The following is a 25,102-nucleotide window of genomic DNA, read 5'->3' as shown; positions in this document are numbered from 1 at the left end:
GTGAAGTGGTTGGCGGCTTTATAAATATTTAAGGTTAAGTTGGTGTTTGTGTTTGTGTTGTAAAATATACGTTAACGGTTTTGTAAAGTGTCAAATTCACAAGTATTGTGTACGGAGGAACGCAGTGCCTCAGTACACGAGACTTGTATACTAACTGCATTCAGACCCCAGAAAGGTCTCTCTATTTTTTCAATCTTCTGAGTCTTGTCGTTGAAAACTTCAACTGTCTTATGAGAAGCTGAGAACTTTGTAAAATCTTTTGAGATATTTTTTGATACATGACCTGGATCGAATCTTTCAAGATGAGAGACGCCAAATTCTTTAAAGACAGAGACACTTTTGTTATCTCGGTCTTTAATAATCTCTTTAACATCTTTCAAGATATTGTATTTCTTTAATTGCTTCAAGATGATTCGAGTTCCAGCACTTTCCATATTGTTGGAAGCTCCGGAATACTGAGCATGCTGTCTGTTTCCACCAATATGGTTGATGTTCACGCATGCAAGAACTCTTTTTGTGACATCATCGAGCGCAGTTACTGTACAACTTGGCGAGTTTCGCCTGTGCGTCCATCTTGCATCAATGGATAAGTAACCACTGAAGGACTTTCTCGACAGCATTAGGGAAATACTTTTAAGTCTTCTAATCTTATCGTCACAAAATCTCTGTTGTCTCATGACACCACTCTTCACAGGGGGCTTAGTTCCACAAAGAGAAAGAAAGCGAGCACCTTTTGTATATGGCATTCCGGTCATTATGCAAGCACCAAGCATCTGTCGCGCTGAGAGTCGACGACGTTCGTGGAGTAAAATGTTATGCATTGCCTTTGTTTTCCGTTTTGGGTGAACAATATGGCCCATACAACAACAAAAAAATGAAATCCCGCCAAAAGTGAAAATTGAATAAAAAGTAATAATTAATAAATATATACTATATCATTAGATGAATATTTTGGAATAACATTTTAAAATCGAGGTTTTTCAATGGATAACGGTTCAATCAAAAATTTGACCCCATTTTAGAATCTACATTAAAAATGGAACATTTCTGTCGTTTCAAAATTCCAAAATAACGTTTCTATTCCTCTCAAAAGTAAAAATAAACTTTATTGGGAAAAAATATTTTTATTTTCCAAAAAAAAATGAAAACCTTAAATGCAAATCTAATTTTGATGCTTTTGTTTGTGATTTTTTGGATTTCGAAAAAAATTTGAAAATTCAGACAAGTTACCATTAACACTAATACGTTTCAGCGAGTCGGTCCCATCAGAGAAATTTTCATAAATCGGCGATATAATTTATTATTTCAGCAAAATATTCTCAGATCCAACTAGAATAAGGTCAAATTATACAAATTTAGCAAAGGCTAGTTATCCTACCTATTCAATTAACTTTAATTTTAAATAATTCAAGACAATTCTCAAAATTACCTTAATAATCGCGTTCTCTTCGCAAAATGACGATTCATCATTCACTACCAGCATAACTGAGGGCTTGTGCTCACAGAATAATACAGATAATTTACTTATTAATGCAAAATTTAGTACCAAAAGGTAATCATAGAAGATACAAAAAAAGTTTCTTTATTTTGATTGCTGATTTTATTTCTTCTAAAATTTACCAAATCTAAAAAATCCAAAATTGAATGCTATTGAATTTCATGTTTATGTAACATATACTATTTATTATATAAGGAATAAAAATTTTATAGTTTTAATCAAAAATAAAGGTGTACTAAATGCATACAAAACAAGGTATTTTTTACTCATCCAAAATATGTTAACAGTGCTATTTATATAATCAATATCCGAATTTCGAAATCATTTTGATGAAATCTTTATTTTAAAATTGAGTTGACTGTTAAAATCACCGGAGAAGAGGGATTATCTCAATGAAAAGTGCATAAAATAGCAAACGCACAAGATGGCACTATGCAGCTTTATATTGTTATACAGGATGAATATATAAAATGTTTGGAAAACACTTACTTCGTTCTACAAATGTGTATCTCTTTATATCAAAGATTCTTCTCAAATTATTGAGAGACTTCTCTCAAAAAAAGGAAAATTTGATAACTAAAAAAATTATGGCATAACCTCTCGTTTTGCATAGATATATATTTACATGGTCCCAGAGCTTATTTTCATTGTCAAAACTTAAAAATTTTTAGTGGACTATACCCTTAAATGTTTTTATTTTGTTGCATGCTAAGATCAGTCATAATGTAAACCTCTCAATTTTATTGTCGTGGGAAGTATCTCAATTCCTTCAAAAAAATTGAAAAACTATTTAATTTTAAAAATATAATACTTTTAATTAGTTAATTAATTGGAGATATTTTTAAAAAATCACTTTTGATAATACTTTTGAGAACTTTAATTAAAAAAATATATTCAAAAATATCCAGGATATCAAGAGGGAATTGTTCCTTATGAGGTATATAGTTATGATGTATACCTCATAAGGAACAATTCCCTCCTTAAAACGAGAAAACTTATTCGAAATTGTTTATCATTTCGAACAAGTTTTCTCGTTTTTAATAACAAACTAAAGGCTATGAGGCACTGATTATATATTAGTGCCTCACAGCCTTTAGTTTCTAATAGATAGCTGGAAAACTTTCTCCAAATGATAAGTTATTCAGAGAAAGTTTCCCAGCTATCAAGAGGGAATTGTTCCTTATGAGGTATATAGTTATTATGTATACCTCATAAGGAACAATTCCCTCCTTAAAATCGTAGACATTTTTATACTTATTAATCAACCATTCAAAATCATATTCCTCTGAAAAGTTATTTTATTAAAAATTTAGAATTTTAATAAATATAGAGTTTGAATTTCATACAATACCTATATATTTTCAATAATGGAATTTGAAAACCATTCTCAAAAGTTCTCAGAAAACCTTTTTTTCATTAATTTTAAGAAATCTGAGTATTAAATTAAGTGATAAATTCGTTTGACACTACTTTAATTTTTAAATTCAAAAAATTATATGTGCTTCTTAAAATGACTCAAAAAAATTTTATTATAAAATAATATATAATATTAAAAATCCCACAACATTTTTTTACTTTACATAATCGTACTTCCTCGACGATTAATTTCCACTCAATTTCTATCGTTGACCGAACTTAGCATGCAACAATTTATCATGCAATTCTTCTTGCGACCAAAGATTTGAATAAAATTTCAAAAAATAAGATAGCTTAAAAAATAATATACGGTAGTGTTTACTAATAGATGAATAGTATATAAATTCTATTAAAATGGATTTGATCCAAAAAAATATATAAAATTTGATCATAAATAAAATCGTTTTAAATTACTTCTTCATTTAAATTATAACAATTATTTTTGGTTTTATATTTTTTGGATCAAATCCATTTTAATAGAATTTATATACTATTCATCTATTAGTAAACACTACCGTATATTATTTTTTAAGCTATCTTATTTTTTGAAATTTTATTCAAATCTTTGGTCGCAAGAAGAATTGCATGATAAATAAAAACATTTAATCAAAGTCAATTTTATTTTTCATATTCAAATGGACTGAGTGTTAACATTTAACATTTTTTGCTAATTGTCGTCAAAAATTAGGCGTAAAGCAAAAATTGATATTTCATATGGTTTTATGATAGATAAGCATTATATTCCCACTCATTATATTCGTAAATTTTGAGGTTTATCCTTCGCTTTTAAGATCATTGAATTTGATTTTTATATAAAATAGTTATATATTAGAAAATAATATGAGTTTATGTGATATTATTTTTCGGAAGATTTTGTGTTCTTCTTCAAAATTTTATTTTTTTATTAAAAAGAATCTTTACAAAATATACATTTACTTTAATTAATATTTAAAAACGTGCTCTATCAAAAGTTCCAAAAATTCAATATTTTAGCTTTTCTGAGGTGTCACTTTTGATGGATTTCTGTTTACAACAATTGTAGTTTGGAACCTGGAAAATGCGATGGAGTGTAAAATTTGTGTTAAAATCTTCAAGAACGAATTGAAACTTCGAATAAGCAGAATATTGGACTTAATTAAGGTATGAAAATAAGTAAGTTAAGAAGGAAAAGAAAAGTTTAATAAGGAAAATTAAATTTTGATGAAATTTAAAAAAAATTAATTATATAGAAAGAGAAAAAAATATTATTTACATCGGTTGGCATCCAACATTTTGTCCTTCTTCGTCGCCTTCTTCATAAAATCCTTCATCCTCGTCTTCATCAGAAGAATTGACAGCTTCGTGTCTTCTCTCGCTGTGTTCTGCCCTATTCTCTGTGAAATCTTCGACCTGTGCGTCCTGTGCCGTAACTGGATAAACATTTTCGTCGTCGAGGTTGATATCGAGCTTCTCTACCGGCTGAACTTTAAGTAATGCTTGCTTGAATTCCTCTGTAAGGGCCTCGCGCTTTGGAAATACGATATTGAACTGAACAAATAATTGTCCACGATTGAAAGAATTTCCTTGGATTGGCATACCTTCACGGTCAATAGCTTTGACCATTGAGTATGATATTGTCTGATTTGGATCTGTTTCTACAAAGAGTTTGCGATTATCGAGTGTATCAATCACAAATTTGGCTCCGTAAAAGGCCTCTGTAAGTGTAATGTCTTTTTCGATCAATAAATCATCATTTCTGCGTACAAATACTGGATGAGATTCTTCACGGATGTAAATTACGACATTTCCTGGATCTGCGCCTGGAATATTATCTGATTCGCCGCGGAAGACAATCTTTGAGCCATCCTTCATGCCGCGTTCGATCTGGCAAATGAATTCCTTCTCTTCAAGAACAATTGCTTCGCCGTCGCATTCTGGGCACTTGTTTTTCTCATCTACGATCTTGCCGTGGCCATGGCACTTAGGGCAAGGCATGACGCTCTGCATTTGCATTCCATGAACTGTTTGGACGCCAAGAACTTGTCCTTGGCCATCGCATGTTTCGCAAACTGGTGGCTCTTTGCCGTCCTTTGTGCCTGTTCCATTGCACTTCTTGCAGACGACATGGCGCTCAATTGTGATCTTCTTTTCAGCGCCGTTGTAAAGTTCTTCGAGAGTAGCTGGTATTTCCTTGATAATGTTGCGTGTCTTTGGACGAGCATTTGGATCTGTATTGAATCCGAAAAGATGGCTAAGAATATCACCGAAATCTGCATTTTGGCCAGCGCCTTCACGAAGACCTTCCGGACCGTATTCATCATAGATCTTACGGCGTTCTGGATCTTTCAAGACTTCGTATGCCTCATTAAGCTCTTGGAATTTCTCTGTTGCATTCGGATCATCTTGGTTTTTATCTGGATGAAGCTGACGAGCTTTAACCATGAAAGCTTTCTTAAGTTCTCTATCTGATGCTGTTGGTTCAACACCAAGAATTTCATATAGCTTCGTATCAACAACCATTTTTTTTTACAAAAATTGGGCGATGTAAAAAATGGTGACAAAAATTTTTGTCACATCCGACCAATTATACATAATTTTATTGATTATTACTTTAAAGCTCAGAATAGCAAATCTAAATTCATCAATATTGTTCACCGAATTAAAGAAATTTGAAAACGAAATTTAATTTTTTGAAGTTTTGGTGGTTGATATAAGATCTGATATGGCCCCTACCTCACAAAAATGTACGCTGGTCAGATAAGGTGAGAAGAGAAATATAGCCATGTACGAAAAGTGACTTCACAGACGATAGCCAATGAGTAATCGCGATCTCGTTCCAGATTTCGATGATACTGAAGAGAAGAAAGCAGCAGTAACTGGACCAAAGATTAAGGAGCAGATCCATATCCGTTACCAGCAAGTCTCCTCACGCAGATCTTTGACCATCATTCAAGGACTTCCAAAGAAGCTAGATTGCGACAAAGTTCTTTCCTTCTTCAAGAAGAGCTTGTGCTGCGGTGGCGAAATCATCGCTGAAGAAAACGGAACAAAAGTTATCCAACTTAATGGCGACCACCGCCAAAAAGTCGCTGAATTCTTCATCAAGGAGAAGATTGCTCCAAAGGAAATGGTTATTGTTCATGGTACTTAAAGTTATTTTATTATTTTGGTTTTTCGGTTTCATAATATACAAGATACCTAAATCATTACCTACTACATATTTCTTAAAATGAATTTTATAGTTACAAAACCTTTTTTGCGAATGATTTTTAATTATTATTCAATAATTCTGTTGTAAACAGAAATTCATCAAAAGTGACACCTCAGAAAAGCTAAAATATTGAATTTTTGGAACTTTTGATAGAGCACGTTTTTAAATATTAATTAAAGTAAATGTATATTTTGTAAAGATTCTTTTTAATAAAAAAATAAAATTTTGAAGAAGAACACAAAATCTTCCGAAAAATAATATCACATAAACTCATATTATTTTCTAATATATAACTATTTTATATAAAAATCAAATTCAATGATCTTAAAAGCGAAGGATAAACCTCAAAATTTACGAATATAATGAGTGGGAATATAATGCTTATCTATCATAAAACCATATGAAATATTAATTTTTGCTTTACGCCTAATTTTTGACGACAATTAGCAAAAAATGTTAAATGTTAACACTCAGTCCATTTGAATATGAAAAATAAAATTGATTTTGATTAAATGTTTTTATTTATCATGCAATTCTTCTTGCGACCAAAGATTTGAATAAAATTTCAAAAAATAAGATAGCTTAAAAAATAATATACGGTAGTGTTTACTAATAGATGAATATATATAAATTCTATTAAAATGGATTTGATCCAAAAAAATATAAAACCAAAAATAATTGTTATAATTTAAATGAAGAAGTAATTTAAAACGATTTTATTTATGATCAAATTTTATATATTTTTTTGGATCAAATCCATTTTAATAGAATTTATATACTATTCATCTATTAGTAAACACTACCGTATATTATTTTTTAAGCTATCTTATTTTTTGAAATTTTATTCAAATCTTTGGTCGCAAGAAGAATTGCATGATAAATAAAAACATTTAATCAAAGTCAATTTTATTTTTCATATTCAAATGGACTGAGTGTTAACATTTAACATTTTTTGCTAATTGTCGTCAAAAATTAGGCGTAAAGCAAAAATTGATATTTCATATGGTTTTATGATAGATAAGCATTATATTCCCACTCATTATATTCGTAAATTTTGAGGTTTATCCTTCGCTTTTAAGATCATTGAATTTGATTTTTATATAAAATAGTTATATATTAGAAAATAATATGAGTTTATGTGATATTATTTTTCAGAAGATTTCATTCTATATGCCTATGAAAAGTACTCTCAAAACTAACTTTTTCCTAATTATAATTAAATCTAGAATATTGTATTATGCTTAGTATTATTTCATTTTTCTCATTCAATTTAGAATTTACAAATGTCAAAAAATTGAGAGCTGTCACTTTTGATGAATTTCTGTTTATTACAGTGAGACTGTGAATAAATTACCATTTACAGGGAAATGTTTGTTGTGTCAGTAGATGATATGAATTATTACAAATATAGTATGAATAATTGATGTATTGAATAAAAATTCCATTGTGCAATGTCTGTCTACATCATTATAAAGAGTCGAATGATTTCAATAAAAAAAGCATGTTATATCTATGTAAATGAAGACCTGAATAGATAAAATTTAGCTTTTTAACTACAAACAATAACAAAATAACATAAAATCACATAAATTCGCCAAACCAAGATTGTCTTTTCATTTCAGCAAGGAATTTATTAGTTTGCTCAATGGATTGTTTCAACTTCTTTCGTTCCTGTATATTTCTTCTTAATGCCGGATCGTTTTTGAGATTTCTATTTGTTTTTGGTGTCGATCTTGGCACTAATTTTGGTGGAGATACCTTTAAAGGCGGTGAGCTATATTGATTACGTATTGGAGATTGCATTGGTATTGAACTCTCCGAGAAACCTGAACTATCTGAAAAAGCATTATTATTATTTTCTAATTTTTGTAAGATTTGATCTATTATCTTATTAATATCTGATGACTCGCGAAATATATCGCTGTCATAAATACTATCATACAGGATTTGTGCTAACTTCTGTGGTTCAAGTAATTCAACTTGTGGTTCAGATTTAATGTTCTGAGTTTTCATTGCTTCTTTTGCTAGTCGTATTTCTTCTTTATTTTGCTCTTGTAATGCGATGATTTCCTTTTTGAGTTTAAATTCTTCATCTGCTAATTTTTGATCGAATTGAGGTTGTAAGTTATCTGCGAAGCATCCTTTATTAAAGTATTTGCATGTTATATCCCATAAATAGTCTCTATACTTTAAATCATTCGAACTCGCTAGTGCTTGTTCTTTTGCAAGATTTTGTTGCTTCAAAGCAAAGAGCTTTTGATTTTGCATTGCTTTGATTTCATTAATTTCTCTACTTGATAGCTGTTTGTTTGAAATTTGTTTGCTTTTTGATTTATTATCAGATTCGTTGATTGTTTCTTCTTCGAAGTTTTTATTAGTATCGCTACTTGCAGGATTAGTATCATTCTCAATGTCTTTCACTGATCCAAGACTTGTATCAAAGATATCATCAAGATTTTCATTCATTTTTCTTTAATTTTTTTTTCTCTTCTTATTTTTTTGAAACTATAAAAAAAATATTAAACGTCTACAATGCATCTTGGTACATTCTGTGAAGCTCTAGAATCGAAAAAAGAGAATACGGTTGCTTTTGATAAGGCATATTTAGATATTATATCAACCTTTTCGATCGGAACTTTCGAATTCGCTAGTTTATCAAATGATCCTTCGTTAGAATCATTTATTCAATTAATTATAGAACCATTTTCACGCATCAATCCAGAAAGCCAAGAATCAATAACTTTTACAGAAGCAATCACAAAATTCTTAAAATCATTTTCAATTTCTTCTCCATCAGTACATAACTGCTTGGCAAATCATTTTCCTTTTCACAAAGTTATCGAAACTATTTCAAATAATACTCCGCCTGAAATACAAAAGCAATTACTCGAATTAACGGCTATTATTTCTGATGGAATCTTAAATCAGCCGGATAAAGAACAATATGGTGATATGTTTCATGAGCTTGTCCATTTACTTACTGAAAGATCATGCTCTTCATTTGCTTTATGTACAATTTCAAGTTTATTGCGATCAAGACCATTATTTTTAACTTTTGTACGCACATCTCCAGATCTGAAAACATTTAGAGATCTTGCAATGGCTTCTCTTTCATCAGATGATCATTTAACAGTTCTTTCTGCTCTTTCATCGCTTCTTTGTATATTTCCACGAAGTATTGACGGGAATACCGTAAAAGCTGCAGCATTACATGCAATTTCTGTTTCAGGTGATAACATTCTCATACTAAAATGCGCAATTCATTTATTAACAGATATAAGTGTGGTTGCAATATTAACAGAGGAAGAAATAAAGCAAATATCAGAAGCTGCTGTATCATCTGTTGCAATTAAATCAATGTTACTCTTTAATTGTTTAAATAGAATTATTATTAATCGTGAATCTAATTTCTTATTAACATTTGAAGAAGTTAGCATTGATAGTGTCATTGATGCAATGGTTTCGACACCGTATGGCTTTGTTTCTCATGAAATTTTGATGATGATTGAACAACTTTATTTCCAAAATACAAATCTCTTTGATAAACTTGAGGATACAGTTTCTCATATTACAAAGTCATTGAGAATATTATCTTCTCCGCCCAGTACACTTGATTATGAACTTCTTGAAGGAGCAGCAACAATTCTAAAATTCTTTTCTCAATCAGAAAAGTTGATTATGAATGTAAAATCTACTTTAGAGAAATATGAAGAACAAATATTTGTTGCCTTTCAACGTCAGATCGAATCAAGTGAGCCATATGTTTCTTTGATTTTTTTCTTATTCATATCTTTCACTTCTTATCACATTGATTCATGGAGAAAGAGATTAAGATTAGTAATCATTGATTCTCAGTTTTCGGCTCTTTTAGCACATGTTATTGAAAATATGACAGATAGAAAAGCTTTATTAGATGCTGTAACAGCTCTTTCACAGATATCAAAGCTTGAAATTGGTGATAAAACAGCAGATAGTAGCGTATTATTTGATTCTATCATCTCGGGATTCATGACTATCAATTTGAGATCTAAAGAAGAAAAGAAGAAAGTAGAGATGTCTGTTGATGGAAAAGTTGAAGAAGTGAATAAGGCAACCGAGAGTTTGAAGGCAAGAATAGAATGCCATGAATTAGAAATACAATCATTGTATACTAAAAACGAAGATCTACAAGCTGAAAATGATGAAATGAAACAAAAAATTGAAGAATTGGAAAAAGAACTGAAAAATTCTAAAGAAGAAAATGAGAAATTAAATCAAACTAATGCAGATCTCCAATCTAAATTAGATAAAGAATTAGCCAAAACACAAGACTTAACAACAGAAAATTTGCAATTAAAGGCATCAAATTCTCAGCAGAAACAGAAAATCGATGAATTAACGAAATCTGTTGAAGAATATAAACAGCAGATACAAAACCATGTAAAAACAGAAAGAGAAAATGCAGCTTATGAAGTTAAGGTTGGAGAACTTCAAGGCAAAATAGACATGATTACAAAAAAGAATAATGAACTGACAGTTTCAAATGAAAGTCTTAAGAATAAATTGAAAGATTTGAAAGCTGAATTCGCCACAAAAAGCGATGACTTCCATAATATTGATGTCGAACGCGAGAAAGCAAGTATAGAAATAAATAACTTGAAGGTAGAATTAAGACAGTCCGAAGATGCAAGAAAGAACATTCACGATAAATCAAGACTTCTTAAAGAAAAACTTCGTGAAACAATTAAAGTTTTAGAAGAAATGCATCAAGTTCAGGTCGAAAACAGAAGAGAAATCGCGGATTTAGAAAGAAGAAATGCAGAACTTATGGCTGCTTTAACAAATATGGAAGCTGATAAGAAACAATTTGAATTGATTACTCAATTCGTTCATCGTATTACTGATGAATCTCCAATACCTCCAGAACAACTGTTAACTATGCTGGATGAGTCTAAAAACTAATAAATTTGTATGCTTTTGTAGTAAAAATGTTATTATAATTATTTTATTTTGTAAAATATCTAAAATACTTAACAAATCTGTCAATAGTTCTGTTGTGATGTGTATATAGAACCTATTCATGTGGTTTTCTGATGAATAAAACAGAAAGCGAGATGGGGCCCTCGAAATTTTTCCCCCTAAAATAATTTTTAAACGTACATTTAAATTTAAAAATGAGCAAATTAGATGAAAACGAAGTTCGGAAACTCCTTGAAGAGAAAGGATATAAAAATATTCCACCAGAAACATTAAAAGAGTTTATGCTTTCTCTAAATGAAGAAGACGAAGCCGAATCTGGAGAACTTGACGTTGAAGAAGAAGAAATTCATGAATATAGACCACTTAAAAAGCCACCTTTGAAGAAATCTGCCCTACCTGCACGTCGTGAACCTATTAAAAAATCAAATAAATCTCCTCCAAAACCATCAATTAAAGCTGCAGCCTTTGAAGACGATGATGATGAACCAGCACCTATAAGAAATGCTAGCTCTAACGCAAGTCCAAAAAGAGAATCTCATAAAAGGGCAAGTCCTGTAAGATCATCAAAGCCAAAGCAAATAGACGATGATGAAACAGAAAAATGGACTAAAAGAATTCAAGAACTCAGAAATAAGGCAGATCAGCTTGATCAGAGTCTTCAAGAATGTAGAGATATTATCATGGCTGATCCGCCTGAAGATGACGGTGCAGAAGTTGATGTTCCAATGTATTTTGGAACTTCTGAAAGAAAACTAGATCCATATCCAGCAGTAAAGAAAGAATTAGTCGGCGGATTTATTAGACCACCTCCAATTAAACCAAGCAAAAGGAAAGGACCACCTGTTCCTAAGAAAGGAAGAAGATTGTTGTATGAAGAAAGATTCCCGGACTATGTTCCGCCACCAGAGAGAAGACGTGACAATCTAAGATGGAGTATCAGGCAAAAGCTTGCATATAGCGACCCAGCTTACCACTAAGATGTATATTTCTTTTATTTATATATATTTAAAGATTAAAATGTATGATAACGATTTTTATTATTACGCAAGTCATTAAATTCTAATTCATCTTCTCTTTGATGTCTGATATGGACTGGATAATGAAATCACATAATTTTTTGAAAATTTTTTCAAAAAAAAAAGTAGTCGTTGGGAAGGAATCCGAATTTAAATCTTAAGATTTTTGACTCACAAACTAAAAGATATGACTTAAATGATGTATTTTTGAGATGCTGGTCATGTTTTTTAAAATTTCGTAGGAAATTTTCCATGAGAATGTTACTTTTTAGAAAGTGAATGGTCAAATAGATTTGGATAAAAATAAGCCAAAAATAACAATTTATAAACAAAACAATACTTTTTGAAAATTTTTTGTCATAATTATTTTCATTTTATAAATGTCAGCTAGCCGTGGTGGTCGTGGCGGTGCAGTTCGCTCTGATAGAACTCTCAATATCCTTGGAAAGAAAGCAAACATGGCTTCCGAGCTTCGTCTTTCTAGTGATTTAGATAATTTTAAAGAAAATGTCTGCAGAGGCAAAAACGATCCAGTTTTCGTTCTTGTCAACAAGAATGACATCATGAATTTTGTTGTTCGTATTAAACCATCAGATGGATACTGGGCAGGCTACAACTTCGATTTCTTGTTCGCCACCCCAGATAATTTCCCATATATCCCTCCAAAGGTTCTCTGCCTTACAAAGATTTGGCATCCAAACATTGATGAGGACGGCAACGTTTGCCTTTCCACTCTCCGTGGCGAAACATACCTTGCATCTACATCAATTCATGCCCATTACGTCGCTCTTGGCTTCTTGTTAAAGAATCCAAACCCATCTGACCCACTTGATGCCAATATTGCTGATGAAATGCTTGATGAGTCTACAAAGGATAATTTCCCAATTCATGTTAAAGAATATTGCGAAAAGTACTGTCCAAAGGATAGCGATCCATATACCATGCCTTCTAAGGAAGTTTTGGAAGCTGCCCGTAACTTCTCTGAAAAATAATTATTCTTTAATAATAAAATAACATTTTTTTAAAAAAACAAAATAACAAACTGTAGGAAAATCTTATTTGTTAAATACTGCCTTGGAAAGGCTTTCGATTTTTTCGTCCTGTTCGTGGATTTTAACAACCATCTGATTTGCAAGATTAGTCAGATCTTGGAGTTGCTTAAAAATTGCATCAAGCTTAACATCTACTGGCTCATCTGTCCTTATTTTTATACCTGTGGAAGATTTCTGTTCCTTTTTGGCTGGAATTTTTTCATCTTCTTTATCTGATTTAATTTCTTCTGCCTTTGGAGGCAATTGCTTTTGTTGTTCTTCTTCTGCTTTTGGAGGTACTTGTTTCTGTTGAACTTCTGTTTTTGGTAATTTTTGAATATTACCTGTTTTATCAACCCAAATAGGCTTGAATTTATCTTTTGGCATGTTCCAACTGATAATTACGCCATCAATGTCTGCTGTCACGAAAATCTTTCCTGATGGTGACCATGCAGAGGCAATTCCTGGTGATTTATGAGCTTCAAATGAGTAAAGTAGTGATGATGATTCAAGAGAGAATATTTTTTGTTGGTTTGTTCTTGATGAAGCCAATAAAAATGGCGCTGTTGGGCTAAAGGTGCAGCAATTAGAGTCTTCATTGTATGCTTGAATTAACTCTCCTGTTTTGGCATCCCAGACTGTAATATGCGCATCAGTAGTTGTTGCAGATACGAAACCTCCTGTGAAGTCGAACGAAATGGATGAGATTTCACACCGTTTTTTAACTCTAAGTAGTTTCTTCCATAGAACTGCAGATGAAAGATCCTTTTGTCCTTTTAGTTTTATCACTTTTGCGGAATCCCAGACAATTAAGTTACCTTGAGAATCTCCTGAGGCAACAATTGTTGATGTAGGATCTGCAGCAACAGCTGTAACTTGGCATGGATGCTCTTTGAATGATGTGATAAATCCCAACTCATCATTCCATAATTTAACGTTTTTGTCGTTTGAACCGGTCAAAACGCATTTACTTTTCTTTGAATAAGCCATATCATTGATTGCTCCTGAATGTCCAACTGTTATATAAGTTACAGTAAGTCCATGATTTGGCCATAGTGCTATCTTGCCGGAAAGAGATCCACCATAAATAGTACTGCCATCTCCATTGAAAATAGCTACGGTAGGATCAAAATCTGGAGCTTTAAAGGCATGAGGTCTTTTTTTATCGCCAACAGTGTAATTATATATAGCATTGCAACGAGAAACAATTAGAACTTTCTTTTCATCACTCCCAAAACGGACTGTTGTAATTCCTTTTTCGGGAATGACAGTGTGAGCAATATATCCACTATCCATTACTGTACGTTTAAAATTTTATCAAAACTTTCATCAAGATAAGAATGATAAGTAATTATGATGGAATAAATTTAGTTCAGCTCAAAATCGAAAGCTCGATAAAATCATCAATTTATCAAATTTTATCTTTTGAATCTTTTGTTTTATTAAAGGTTTCTACAAACCAAATTGTCTGAATTCGCCAATGTATTACAAGCATAACTCTTAGAAGTTGTTTTATATTTCAAATCTTGATAAATCTTTCAAAAAAACTCTTAGAAAATCAGATAATTCAATATATATTTTAATAACAAACAAAATAAAAATAAATATTACATCATGAAGACCTCATCTTCAAATCTTGAAACAAAATCATTGGAACTCACACTTTTCACAAGCATTTGTATCAACAAATGATTTTGTGGCAATTTAATATCATCAATAATCTCGTCTGCTTTTACATAAGGGAGCAACAACTCTACAGTCTTTCTTACTATTTTGTCTTTATCATCTTTCATTTGGCAGATCAAATCCAAGTAATCCTTTTTCTGAGAAATGATCATTCCTCTGCAAACTCCCCAAACAGATTGTGCTCTTACCAAACTCGACTTATCTTGCAAGTAAGGAACAAGATACTGAACAATATCTGGTTGTCTGCTGTTGCCAATAACATATGCTGCTGATGCTCTTATTGTGTCTTTTCTGGACTTCAATAATGGCAAAAATTTTGGAACGTAATTAGGCAATTGGATCAATCTACCAGATTTCTCAGCCAACAGACCTAACAATATGCATGAATATGGTGCACAATGTGCTGCATGATCAATGCAAACGTCTGTCAGTTTGTTGAAATTTGCGAGATGCGATGTCGAAATGCAGATTGAAATCATCAACATTCCTGCCTTCAGAACTCCTGGATCTTTGGCTTGTATGAAGTTGATTGGTGTCATCTGCTCGTAAGGAGTGATCTTAGATATTGCAATGATCTTTGACAAAATGATTAAAGATAAAACTGATGGTTTTTCAAGGCTAACAATCACAGAAGGAATTGTTGAATGAGAAGCAATTGTTGCAGCACCTTCAGTGGAATCTATGTACTGAAGGAGTCGCTGTGCAATGTGGTAATGGTGCTCTGTGGAAAGGAAGTATGCAAAGATAGGGAAAAGTGAAGTGGAAGGAAAAGAGTCAAATGAAGTTGTAACTAAAGAAAAGATCATTGATGACATTTGGGAGGTATTGAGGGCAATTGCACAGTCAAGAGTAGTGTCCCATAATGCCCACAATGGATGAGATTCCATTGGTTTAAGCTCTGGAATCGAAATTGGATGGATATTGAAAGAAGACAAAACTTTTTGGGCTAAAACAAAGCCACGTGCAAGAGTAAGTACGGCAGGATCAATAGAGAACCTGTAGTATGTGTCTTGTGTTTGTGAATCGAAAAGTATTGAATCAAGTATGGCGTTTAAGAATCGAATTAATCTTTCTTTTGAATCTTTCGTTCCATTGTTTTCTGCTTCAATAATTCCGTTGTGATGGCGATGATAGAACCAAAGGGCAATATCGTATGGGCATAATAAACATGAGGAAAAGATATCTAATGGTGCATCAGTCGAAACTGGCAACAATTCGCCAGGTCCGCATGCCAAAAAGGCAAAAACATCTTGTCTGCATTGAAATGCTCTGTATAGCGAGCCCGCTGAAGGAGCATCAATAATGGCACAAATAGGGCAATTACAGCTATTTAAGAGATTGGCGACTTTTATTGGTTTGTATCGTGATCTATCATCTGAGAAGAAAAAGAGGTTGCCATCATCGGATGGTGGATGACAGCCTGAACCAAAATAATGTAATAAAATTCTTTGAGGAGGCATTGAAGAACAATGTTTTCGTAATAACGTTAATACGGTTTGTGCTGATGGATCGACAGCAAAGTCACATGGACACTTTAAAGCATTGTTATACATCTCTTGAATCGCTTTTGAAGAATCTGGTGCATAATATGTTGGGTCAAATGTTAGCAATGGTCTATCGCATATGTTTTGGGGCTTTCTGACTAATCTTCTGATTGATGGGATTCTTAACCCATCAAATAGACATAAAAAACAAATTGCTGACTTTGTTTTATTAACAATTTGCCCATATGGAGGATTATTACTGCTACCTCTAGTATAAATTGGTGGGTTTTTGGAAGTTGCTCTGGTTTTTACAAAATTCATTTAATTTTTGAATAAAATTTTCAATTGTCATTGAAAAAAAAATTAGGAATATTTGATTGCCTGATTAGCCACATCTATACCAGGTGTCAGTATGTCATTAACTAATGTCATGGAGTAATCCCTATGTGAAATTAATTTCATCGAGGAATGAGTGTGATTTGAATATTCAAGTCCTCATTTTTAATTTATGTGATATGTTCTAAGCATTTTTAGATAAGATCGGATATATGTTAGCTAGGATATATATAGAGCAGATAGTAAAATTAGCGAAAATGCATAGTAATATTAAAAGCATTTTCAGGATATTGCAGAAGGATTATGTTATAAGAGTTTAATTCAGAATATTTATGATATGTTTAATAGTTTTTAAATTTGATCTCAAAAACATCCTGTAGTCTATAAATGAAATAGATAAGCTCTAAAGAAATAAAATTGCATTCCAAATTGGAAGAAAATGATGAATGAAATCGGTATGATCGTTTGAAAAAAGTCAATATATCAATTTTTCGGAACTATATCATGTATCATTAATTGTTCGAATATTAAAAAATAACTGTTGCGATCATTTTATGATTTTCGAATGTCGGCTGAATAAACTATGGTCGAGATTCAACAAAATGGCATATCTAGGGAGGTACCGGTCATTATTAAGTAAAAGACATGATGGAACTGATTATTTGTAATGACGCAAATTTGCATAATACTTTAAGATTAAATTTAAAATGGAAATTTTAGAATTGTCTATTAGATACTTAATAGATGATAATATAAAAACCTTTGTCCATAAAATTATCGTTGCCTTTTGAAAAATTTCATTAAAAATTTTTACGAAGATAATTCTTCCATGATGTATATTGGTAATTTTGCATTATTTATCAATCTCGTTAATAACTATTGACAGAAATTGAATATTTCACAAAAAATTAAAATTTATTTTGAAAAAGACTTGATACATAACGAAATTATATATTAATGTAAAAAATTGCTGTGAAAGAGGTAGGGCAACGATAGGTCAAAAAGGCTTCTCTGATAGATTTCCTTGCCTTTTGGATATGCTATAATATATAGCCTAGCATGATAGGATATGATGTCAAAAGTTAGAACATAACTTAGGATCTTGAGAAAAATGAAAAACAAAAATTACATAAAAAAAGAAAAATTTTATCTAATTTGTTTTTTTGGACCGAATAAGTAATTTTATTGAATTTCAATACGACACATAGATTTTATTATTAGTAATAAATATAATGGTTTACTATTAACAAGGAACCTAAACTAATGAAAATTTGATTTCAAATATTGTATATGATTATCATAGATTACCAAAATATATTGCTATTTATGAGGATATAATATTGATTATTAGTAAATCGTATAAATTTAATAAATATACCATGAATATTGAATGAATTTCTTGATTCATAGGGGTAAAACGCGCTTTTATATGATTTAGACAGAGAATTTATGAGATGTAAATAACACAATAAAGGTTTATATTGAATATTTTCTAAAAATAAATCGAAATTATAAAAAACAATACATTTATTCATTGAAACTACTTGGACAAATATGAAACAAGCATTTAGGCAATACTTTTGAGACTTCAACGCATCTGATAATTTTTATATAACTTCACCTCTTATGCTTAGAGTGGAGGTATTGAGATCGTATAAGTATAGATGAGCTCACATTCAGATATGATGTGTGAACTTCTGTTTTCACTGCAATTTTGAATCAGAATAAACTCAAAACAAGAATAAAATGATATACTCACTCTCTAAATGTGTTCGAGATTTAAAGTTGTATGAATAAAACGATTCATCTTTCGAAGCCTCCCATTTAATGAGAGACTTCGAAAGATGAATGTATTCATGTAGATGAAATACTATATATGACCATGTGTGATACTAAAGATATCAAAATGTTCATTTTTAAGTGCAATAGAAGGGTTATCTCTCGTAAAATCTCAATTTAAGGAAGATTTAGAAAGAACTCCTTTCCTAAGTAGATAGTGTGTGGTTTCTGTCTTTTGGTTGATCAGGAACTATGAAATTAAGTCGGACAGAAAGAAGTTCTTTCCAAAACAGACTCCAAATGAGTTGTTCGAAAAGAACTTCCTTCTGTATATGGATAATTGTAGTTACCGCACTGAAGTATGTGATTGTGATGATGGAGTTCTCGATAAATCTAAAATCGGATTAAGATTAATTGAAAACTCAAGTAATTCTTTGAAATCTTGTGTTGTCTGGCACTATAATAACCAAAGAATGAGAATATTATGTTGAATGATGAGTACGTGTGCTCGGCATTCGCCGAGCGAATTGAGTTTAACGTACTATGAAAAGTGACAAATTTGGGCTTTTTTTCCTAGGGTTATGATCTCTTCCTTTCTGCTCAATACGACAGAAATGAAAGAATGAATTTGTACTCCCTAATTGATTACTACAATCTGTATCTATCTTTAACATAGAATTAGCTGCATTGTGATTTATACTCCAGAATTATTCAATTTAAGATCAACCTCGTAAATTTTAATCATATTGCACCAATACTCCTACGTTGAGATAAGAACATGATTATACATACCAAAGCCCCATATTAAAAATCAAAATTTAGCACCTCCATTATGCAACCACATTATTCGTCGCAAATAAGTATATTTACGCATATTATGATGCATATTCACACAACTCGTATACATGAAAAGTTATTAAAATCAGACAAAATTATTGCAATAAGGAAAAAAAAACAACTTTATTATATATGTTAGTAATGAATTACAAATATTTCTACAAAGAATGCTCAATACTTCATATAATCTTCGAATATTTCTTATTACAAGTTAATACATTTTGACTCGAACATGATAAACAAAAGCTGACACGCTGATTACTACATTTATGAAAATATAGTACGTTTCCATTCATCTGTTTACTTGTTTTTGTTGGAATAAAATCATTTTTTTTTTCTTTCATGAAATAAGAATTTTGCTGCGAAAGCAATATCTCTAACAATAATTAATACATTACGTCAACTCTGGAATGAGTATTTATCAAATATGATATCAAAATCAAAAATTAGTTGTTTTTTATGAGTAAAAACGATGTAAATTGATTATTTGACTAATTATCAAATACTTTGATTTTCCAAATTTTTTTCGAAATTGATTTTTTCATGTGAAAATTCAAATTGTTTAATTTCATTTTTGAAATTTTGAATTTTTTTTGGAATTTTGAGTTGATCAATTCAGCAGAATTGATAATGCTATTGCTTTAGGGCATACCACAAGGTGATGAATAAAAGGTGAACATTAACAAATTATTTTAAATCACAAATATCATCCTCATCAACTTTAATTCTAAAAGAACTGTACTGAATTATGAAAATGCATGATTTACATTATTAAAATCTTTGAATGAAAATAGTACAAGATAAGTTTTTATTCATTTTTAATTAGATTTAAACGAAAAACTACTCCATATTAAAATTTAAGTCGAGAAATCGTATTTTGTTCTTATTTGTTAGCATTTTGTAGACATTCTAATCTTGAATTAATTTGTTACATGATATTATTAACAAATTTAACTGAAAAATATGTTAATATGGAATAAACCATGATTATATAAGCTATCAATGCTATATATACATATGTAAAAGATTCATATTAACTCAATTAACAAAAATGATAGATTTTCATAAAGGTTCAATCTAGGTTCGTTAGAAATTTTGATTTTTATATAGAAGACATAGTTTCATATACATAATTAAATTTTCAAACAAATTTGATCATACCATTTATTAAGCAGGATAGTATATTAATTACTATCAGTATAAAAATATAAAAATGATTATATTTAATTATTGCGTAATTTAGTCAAAGAGTTATAAGCCTCAAGTGATCGTTATCACCTTCAATGCACGTATACTTTATTGATTCATAGATATTTAATCTATGTTTGACATGTTGTTGTCGTCATTCGTTTTGTTCCCATTCTTCCTAAGTTAGAATTAGAGAATACACCATCCACATCATCTAATTTGGTCCTCAGCGATAGATTGGTTCATTTTGGAGGAGTCCCATCAGACAGTTTTCGAGCACCAAATATCAAATTTTAATGTATACAAATCTTTAGTGATTTATCTCTTTTATGATGAGTAAAAGGTTTCTGCTCATCAACATTTGATTTCCAACATATATGATTTCTAATTGCAATTATTTACTTTCTTTTTATAATCTAACTCTGTGACTCATACCATAAATTAATTATTGGAAAGTGTCAATATGTTTGGCACAACGCATGGCGGAAGATACCAAACCATGCAGGGAATATGATACGTTTAAGATCTCCGAACTTTTTTTCCAAAAATTTTCTATCGTTGCCCTACCTCTGCTGTGAAAAGTTCTCACAAAAATTTGAATCATCCCATTCAAAAATCTAGATTGATGTTTTTCAAAAATGGCTAATGATTGTTTATATTCTTGCTTTATTTCCTACATGTTTTCTAATTCATCATAAAATTTCAGACCAAAATCCGTTTCAAAAATTTGGCTAAAATTGTTTACTATCATGTAAAATTTTCTTTTAAAAAAACAATTTATACCTATTGTAGAACTTTGACCAGTTTTCAATCAAAGTTCAGAATTTTTTTCACCGAAAATTCTTCATTTTTCTCAATGGGTCTTGTCCAGAGTGCTGTTAATAAAGGATTTATCAGTGATAATGAAGCTATCAAGATCAGTGAAAGCTGCTACTTCACTGAAAAAGAAGTTCATATCCTTGCAAACATATTCCGAAAGCTGAATATCAAATATAACATCGATTCTAAGATGTTCTGCGAAGCATTACATATAGAAAATCCCGAGATTGGCGAAATTATCTACAAAATAGTCGATTCTGATGGTTCTGGCAAACTCAATTTCATTGAATTTGTCAAAGGACTTAGCTGCTTCCATCCAGATGCTCCATTCAAACAAAAAGTTAAAATGTGCTTCAAGGCATATGATAGTGATGGAAGTGGAATGGTTTCGAAGGATGAAATTTTGAAAGTTATCAAAATCTCATTAAAGAATAACAATCTTATAGATTTCGAAGAAGCCAAGGTAGATCTACTTGCAAATCAACTCGTCAAGGAATACTCAAAGAACAGTTGCGGAGAACTTTCCTATGATGAGTTTTATAAGATGGTTTCTAATGCTCCTGGTGTTATTGAAAGCTTTGATTTAGATCTCAGTGCATTATTCAAGTGAATTGAATGAACTGAGATAAATTTTTGTATTTATTTGTATAATAAACTTTTCTATCTTTTAAAATATTCTTCTATTTAGATTTCTACCTTGCTCCAAATCATTATTTGCAAGTAATGCATTTCTTTTTTCTACCGAGGTCTATTAACAGGTTTAGAACCATTCAATCATAATAATTGGTTTACCACTGATATTTCATTCGATTACAGTTGCAAGGGACAGAATAAAATTATTGATTTGAAGTTGAATTTGTTATTTTTAAAATGAACAAGCTTTTTATTTATATTCTTTCCTAAATTTGGTTTTATCTCTTTGTATATTGCATTGCTGTATAGGTGTCCATATGCATATTATCTTCAAGACGAATATCTAAAATTCTTTCCGATAAATAAAAAAAATTGAGGTAAATTGAGATATTTACACGGGATGATTTTTGGAAATTAAATTTATGCAAGCTCTTCACTTATTAACAATAGTATGATATATACTGCATGATGGAAAGTGATTGGAACTGCGTGTTTTTGAAATTAAATAATTTTGCCAAAAGAATCTCTGGATTTTTGATCAAAATATTGCCAGAAGAAAGAAATCATGCACCGCATACAGATACTTGGAATGTAACTAAATTGCGGGCGTGCATTTATCCCTGAAGGTTGTGCGACTCATTTCAAATTGAAAATGAATTTACGAAATTTTATACATGATTGCTGAATTGGCATGTGCTTTGTATCCTATCATTCCGAAATCTATTGAGTTTCGCCAAACCTTCGGTGATTCTCAGTTGATAATAATTTTTACAAAAAAATTTATCATGGCTCAGAAAAATTTGGATCTTATTGAATTTTTCACACAACCATTGTTATCACCCTACTAGTGTATGGGGAGAAGCTTCCTAAACTTTTTAATCCCATAAATATGGTCATTATCTGGAATAAAGAGTTAAGGGTGCCCTATAGACGATAGCCCCCTCAGAAAAAATAACCTTAAATAAAACCAATGCTTTTCGAGACCTATTTTGGTACCTCCAAAAACATTTTTCTCGGTAAAAAATCAAGTTGATGTATTTTGTTTTGTCATCGTAGATACTCTAATTTTCGCCCAGTAATGTTATATAAAAGGAGCTTTTTTGTCGAAATGCAAAACAAAATTGGTCGTTAATGTGGTGAATTATCGATTTTTGGTACAGCATACTTTCTTATCAATGAATAAATGCAGCTACTTGATAAAAGAGTCTTCAAAAGCAACTTTTGAAAAAAAATATTCCTTATTTACATCAAGAGCCGAATACTTTTACGATGAATATTAATAAAATTTGTCGGTATTTATTCTTACAGATTATCAGATCACAAAAGCCAAAAATTGTTTATTATTTTTTTCAGAATAAAAATTTCGAATGTATCAATTATATCAAATACATACATTTTATTCATACATTACAAATGAAAGATTTAATTTTTGAAAAACCTAAATTTTTTTGAAAATCAAATATTTCGGTGTATTATATGCGCCTTTGTTTAAATTATTCGCCAATTCCTCATCACGAATGTAAGATATTTTGGTATTACAAAAGAGAATCCATGAATTGATGTTTTCGTCCAAAATAATAATATTATATTGTCGACTGTGATAAGTTATTATGGCTACTAGTTTGGATTTTACAGCTGGATTGTTATTCCATGTGTAATCATCCAATGGAAACGTAAAACCAGCAACATCAATAAAAAGATAATCTGAAAAAGTAGGAGTAACTTGAAGTTCGTTATTATTAACAAGAGGAATGTCAATTTTATCTGTAAATCCCCAGCAGAATTTTTTGAAATAATCAATAAGATCTAGTTGCCTAGCTTCACATGCAAGCGATTCTTGTAATTGTTTGAAAGCATCAATTGGATCAGCTTGATGTATCTTTTGCCGTTTCGAGTACAGGTGATACAGATAAGTAACATCTGCATTTTCCGAAAAGTTCCGATTTGTGAGCGATAATATTTCTTTGTATATTAACTGTTGCTCATTGGGATTAGAGAATAATTCGTCAAATAGTTTGTGCATTAATGGTCGAAATGTAATAAGTTGAACAATAACGGCAAGAAAACTGAGATTTTTTCCAAGCTTGATACCAAGCTTTTGTTTTTTAGGCTTATCATGAGTTTTTCTGAGTGTCTGTGGAAGTTGTATCAAATCAGGATGAAAATCTGCTATCATTTCAAGAGATGGTGGATTGTGGCTGAGGACGTTAAGATAATTGATTGCGTTTATCTTAATTTTCTCAAAGTTATGAAAATCAGTAAAAGCTGAATTCATAATTTCTTTTGCTTGCTGAGAATCGTAAACTGCAACAGCCGAGATGTTTTCTTCATTAATACGAATTAAAGACGAGTACGTATTATAAAGATCTTGTTTAAATTTGGATAATAAATTTTGGAATTCTTGAGGATCATCTGGAATTTCCTTCGCCTTGAAGAAAAATGAAAACCTTTTCCAATCTGGTGGTACTTTGATATCGGAACCAAATATAGATTTTTTGTTGAATTTTGGATAATCTGTTGGAAGTGAAAGATTTTCAGATTCTGACGGTTCTTCATCCGCTGGCGGATCCTCATCGTCAGTGTATTCAATTTTTTCGGATCTGGATCCATCTTTTGACGGTTTATGAGGAACTAAGTCAGCGAATTCTGGGTCAATTTCATCTGGAATGTAATGAACGCATCTGTTATGATTTCTGTAGTTTTCCGAAGTTCTTCTGATATGGTCATAATCGGATTTATTTTCGAAATTTAATATAACTTGTAAAATATCTTCATCAAAATAAGAATCATCTATACCCATTAATCTTCTTAGTTTTGTCTTCCAATTGTCTTCATTATACGCAAATACAGAAACAAAAATTCTGGCTGGAAATCCAATAATCCAACGAAGATTTTTTGGGACTAAATGGGCTTTCAATGAATTGAAAGCTTCGTTGAAATTTGTATGATATTGTTTGCTGATTCTTAGAAACAATGGAGCAATATTTGTAATAATTTCTCTTTTTTCGATATGCTCTGGTGATTCTCCTGGATATCTATTAATTAATCCCATCCATCTCTGAACCTTTTGCTCTGGTTTTAATGTTGGGCATGCAAAAAGGATCCTAAATATTTTTTCAAATTTAGGATATTTAGTGACAATTTTTGAAAATGCTGATTTTATCACATGATTTGGATCTCTTACATGTGATAATTGTGCACCAGAATTCTCTATCATTGTTGAATCTTTA

At 30.9% G+C, this 25,102-nt stretch overlaps 10 protein-coding genes across 10 annotated transcripts, besides 13 other annotated features; 5 read left to right on the top strand and 5 right to left on the bottom strand.

The window, feature by feature from the left end:
* Positions 1–156: part of a mobile genetic element that runs on past the window's edge.
* Positions 1–156: part of a terminal%2Cinverted (terminal inverted repeat of Maverick-1A transposon ID:TVAGG3_0079060) that runs on past the window's edge.
* Positions 157–2,159: 2,003 nt separating this feature from the next.
* Positions 2,160–2,181: a mobile genetic element.
* Positions 2,160–2,181: a terminal%2Cinverted (terminal inverted repeat of Kolobok-1_TV transposon ID:TVAGG3_0013400).
* A 1,730-nt stretch (positions 2,182–3,911) lies between these two features.
* Positions 3,912–3,949: a mobile genetic element.
* Positions 3,912–3,949: a terminal%2Cinverted (terminal inverted repeat of Banshee-A3 transposon ID:TVAGG3_0079040).
* A 149-nt stretch (positions 3,950–4,098) lies between these two features.
* TVAGG3_0079030 (heat shock protein binding) lies at positions 4,099–5,430 on the bottom strand (the record flags this gene model as incomplete). Its single annotated transcript, XM_001328878.2, has 1 exon — positions 4,163–5,413. One exon carries the CDS (start codon positions 5,411–5,413, stop codon positions 4,163–4,165), a length of 1,251 nt encoding a protein of 416 aa, XP_001328913.1.
* Positions 5,431–5,694: 264 nt separating this feature from the next.
* On the top strand, positions 5,695–6,136 carry TVAGG3_0079020 (translation initiation factor protein; the record flags this gene model as incomplete). The annotated part of the gene is made up of 1 exon (XM_001328877.1): positions 5,709–6,044. One exon carries the CDS (start codon positions 5,709–5,711, stop codon positions 6,042–6,044), a length of 336 nt encoding a protein of 111 aa, XP_001328912.1.
* A 47-nt stretch (positions 6,137–6,183) lies between these two features.
* Positions 6,184–6,221: a mobile genetic element.
* Positions 6,184–6,221: a terminal%2Cinverted (terminal inverted repeat of Banshee-A3 transposon ID:TVAGG3_0079010).
* A 1,177-nt stretch (positions 6,222–7,398) lies between these two features.
* Positions 7,399–7,435: a mobile genetic element.
* Positions 7,399–7,435: a terminal%2Cinverted (terminal inverted repeat of Banshee-A3 transposon ID:TVAGG3_0079000).
* Positions 7,436–7,672: 237 nt separating this feature from the next.
* Positions 7,673–8,593, bottom strand: TVAGG3_0078990 (uncharacterized protein; the record flags this gene model as incomplete). The annotated part of the gene is made up of 1 exon (XM_001328876.1): positions 7,686–8,570. One exon carries the CDS (start codon positions 8,568–8,570, stop codon positions 7,686–7,688), a length of 885 nt encoding a protein of 294 aa, XP_001328911.1.
* A 38-nt stretch (positions 8,594–8,631) lies between these two features.
* Positions 8,632–11,063, top strand: TVAGG3_0078980 (uncharacterized protein; the record flags this gene model as incomplete). The annotated part of the gene is made up of 1 exon (XM_001328875.1): positions 8,637–11,045. The coding sequence occupies one exon, from the start codon at positions 8,637–8,639 to the stop codon at positions 11,043–11,045; it is 2,409 nt and encodes an 802-aa protein (XP_001328910.1).
* Positions 11,064–11,257: 194 nt separating this feature from the next.
* Positions 11,258–12,108, top strand: TVAGG3_0078970 (uncharacterized protein; the record flags this gene model as incomplete). Its single annotated transcript, XM_001328874.1, has 1 exon — positions 11,258–12,040. One exon carries the CDS (start codon positions 11,258–11,260, stop codon positions 12,038–12,040), a length of 783 nt encoding a protein of 260 aa, XP_001328909.1.
* Positions 12,109–12,459: 351 nt separating this feature from the next.
* On the top strand, positions 12,460–13,118 carry TVAGG3_0078960 (NEDD8 transferase protein; the record flags this gene model as incomplete). The annotated part of the gene is made up of 1 exon (XM_001328873.2): positions 12,460–13,071. The coding sequence occupies one exon, from the start codon at positions 12,460–12,462 to the stop codon at positions 13,069–13,071; it is 612 nt and encodes a 203-aa protein (XP_001328908.1).
* Positions 13,119–13,134: 16 nt separating this feature from the next.
* TVAGG3_0078950 (WD40 repeat-like family) lies at positions 13,135–14,406 on the bottom strand (the record flags this gene model as incomplete). Its single annotated transcript, XM_001328872.1, has 1 exon — positions 13,135–14,406. One exon carries the CDS (start codon positions 14,404–14,406, stop codon positions 13,135–13,137), a length of 1,272 nt encoding a protein of 423 aa, XP_001328907.1.
* Positions 14,407–14,717: 311 nt separating this feature from the next.
* On the bottom strand, positions 14,718–16,601 carry TVAGG3_0078940 (TOR signaling; the record flags this gene model as incomplete). The annotated part of the gene is made up of 1 exon (XM_001328871.1): positions 14,718–16,601. One exon carries the CDS (start codon positions 16,599–16,601, stop codon positions 14,718–14,720), a length of 1,884 nt encoding a protein of 627 aa, XP_001328906.1.
* Positions 16,602–18,889: 2,288 nt separating this feature from the next.
* Positions 18,890–18,937: a mobile genetic element.
* Positions 18,938–21,173: 2,236 nt separating this feature from the next.
* On the top strand, positions 21,174–22,266 carry TVAGG3_0078920 (calcium ion binding; the record flags this gene model as incomplete). Its single annotated transcript, XM_001328870.1, has 1 exon — positions 21,277–21,849. One exon carries the CDS (start codon positions 21,277–21,279, stop codon positions 21,847–21,849), a length of 573 nt encoding a protein of 190 aa, XP_001328905.1.
* Positions 22,267–22,789: 523 nt separating this feature from the next.
* Positions 22,790–22,822: a terminal%2Cinverted (terminal inverted repeat of Kolobok-1_TV transposon ID:TVAGG3_0013400).
* Positions 22,790–25,102: part of a mobile genetic element that runs on past the window's edge.
* Positions 23,311–25,089, bottom strand: TVAGG3_0078910 (uncharacterized protein; the record flags this gene model as incomplete). Its single annotated transcript, XM_001328869.2, has 1 exon — positions 23,311–25,089. One exon carries the CDS (start codon positions 25,087–25,089, stop codon positions 23,311–23,313), a length of 1,779 nt encoding a protein of 592 aa, XP_001328904.2.

The sequence above is a fragment of the Trichomonas vaginalis genome, chromosome IV, assembly GCF_026262505.1.
Source record: "Trichomonas vaginalis G3 chromosome IV, whole genome shotgun sequence".
NCBI classification, from domain to species: Eukaryota; Parabasalia; order Trichomonadida; family Trichomonadidae; genus Trichomonas; species Trichomonas vaginalis.
This window is presented reverse-complemented; position numbering and strand designations above follow the sequence as displayed.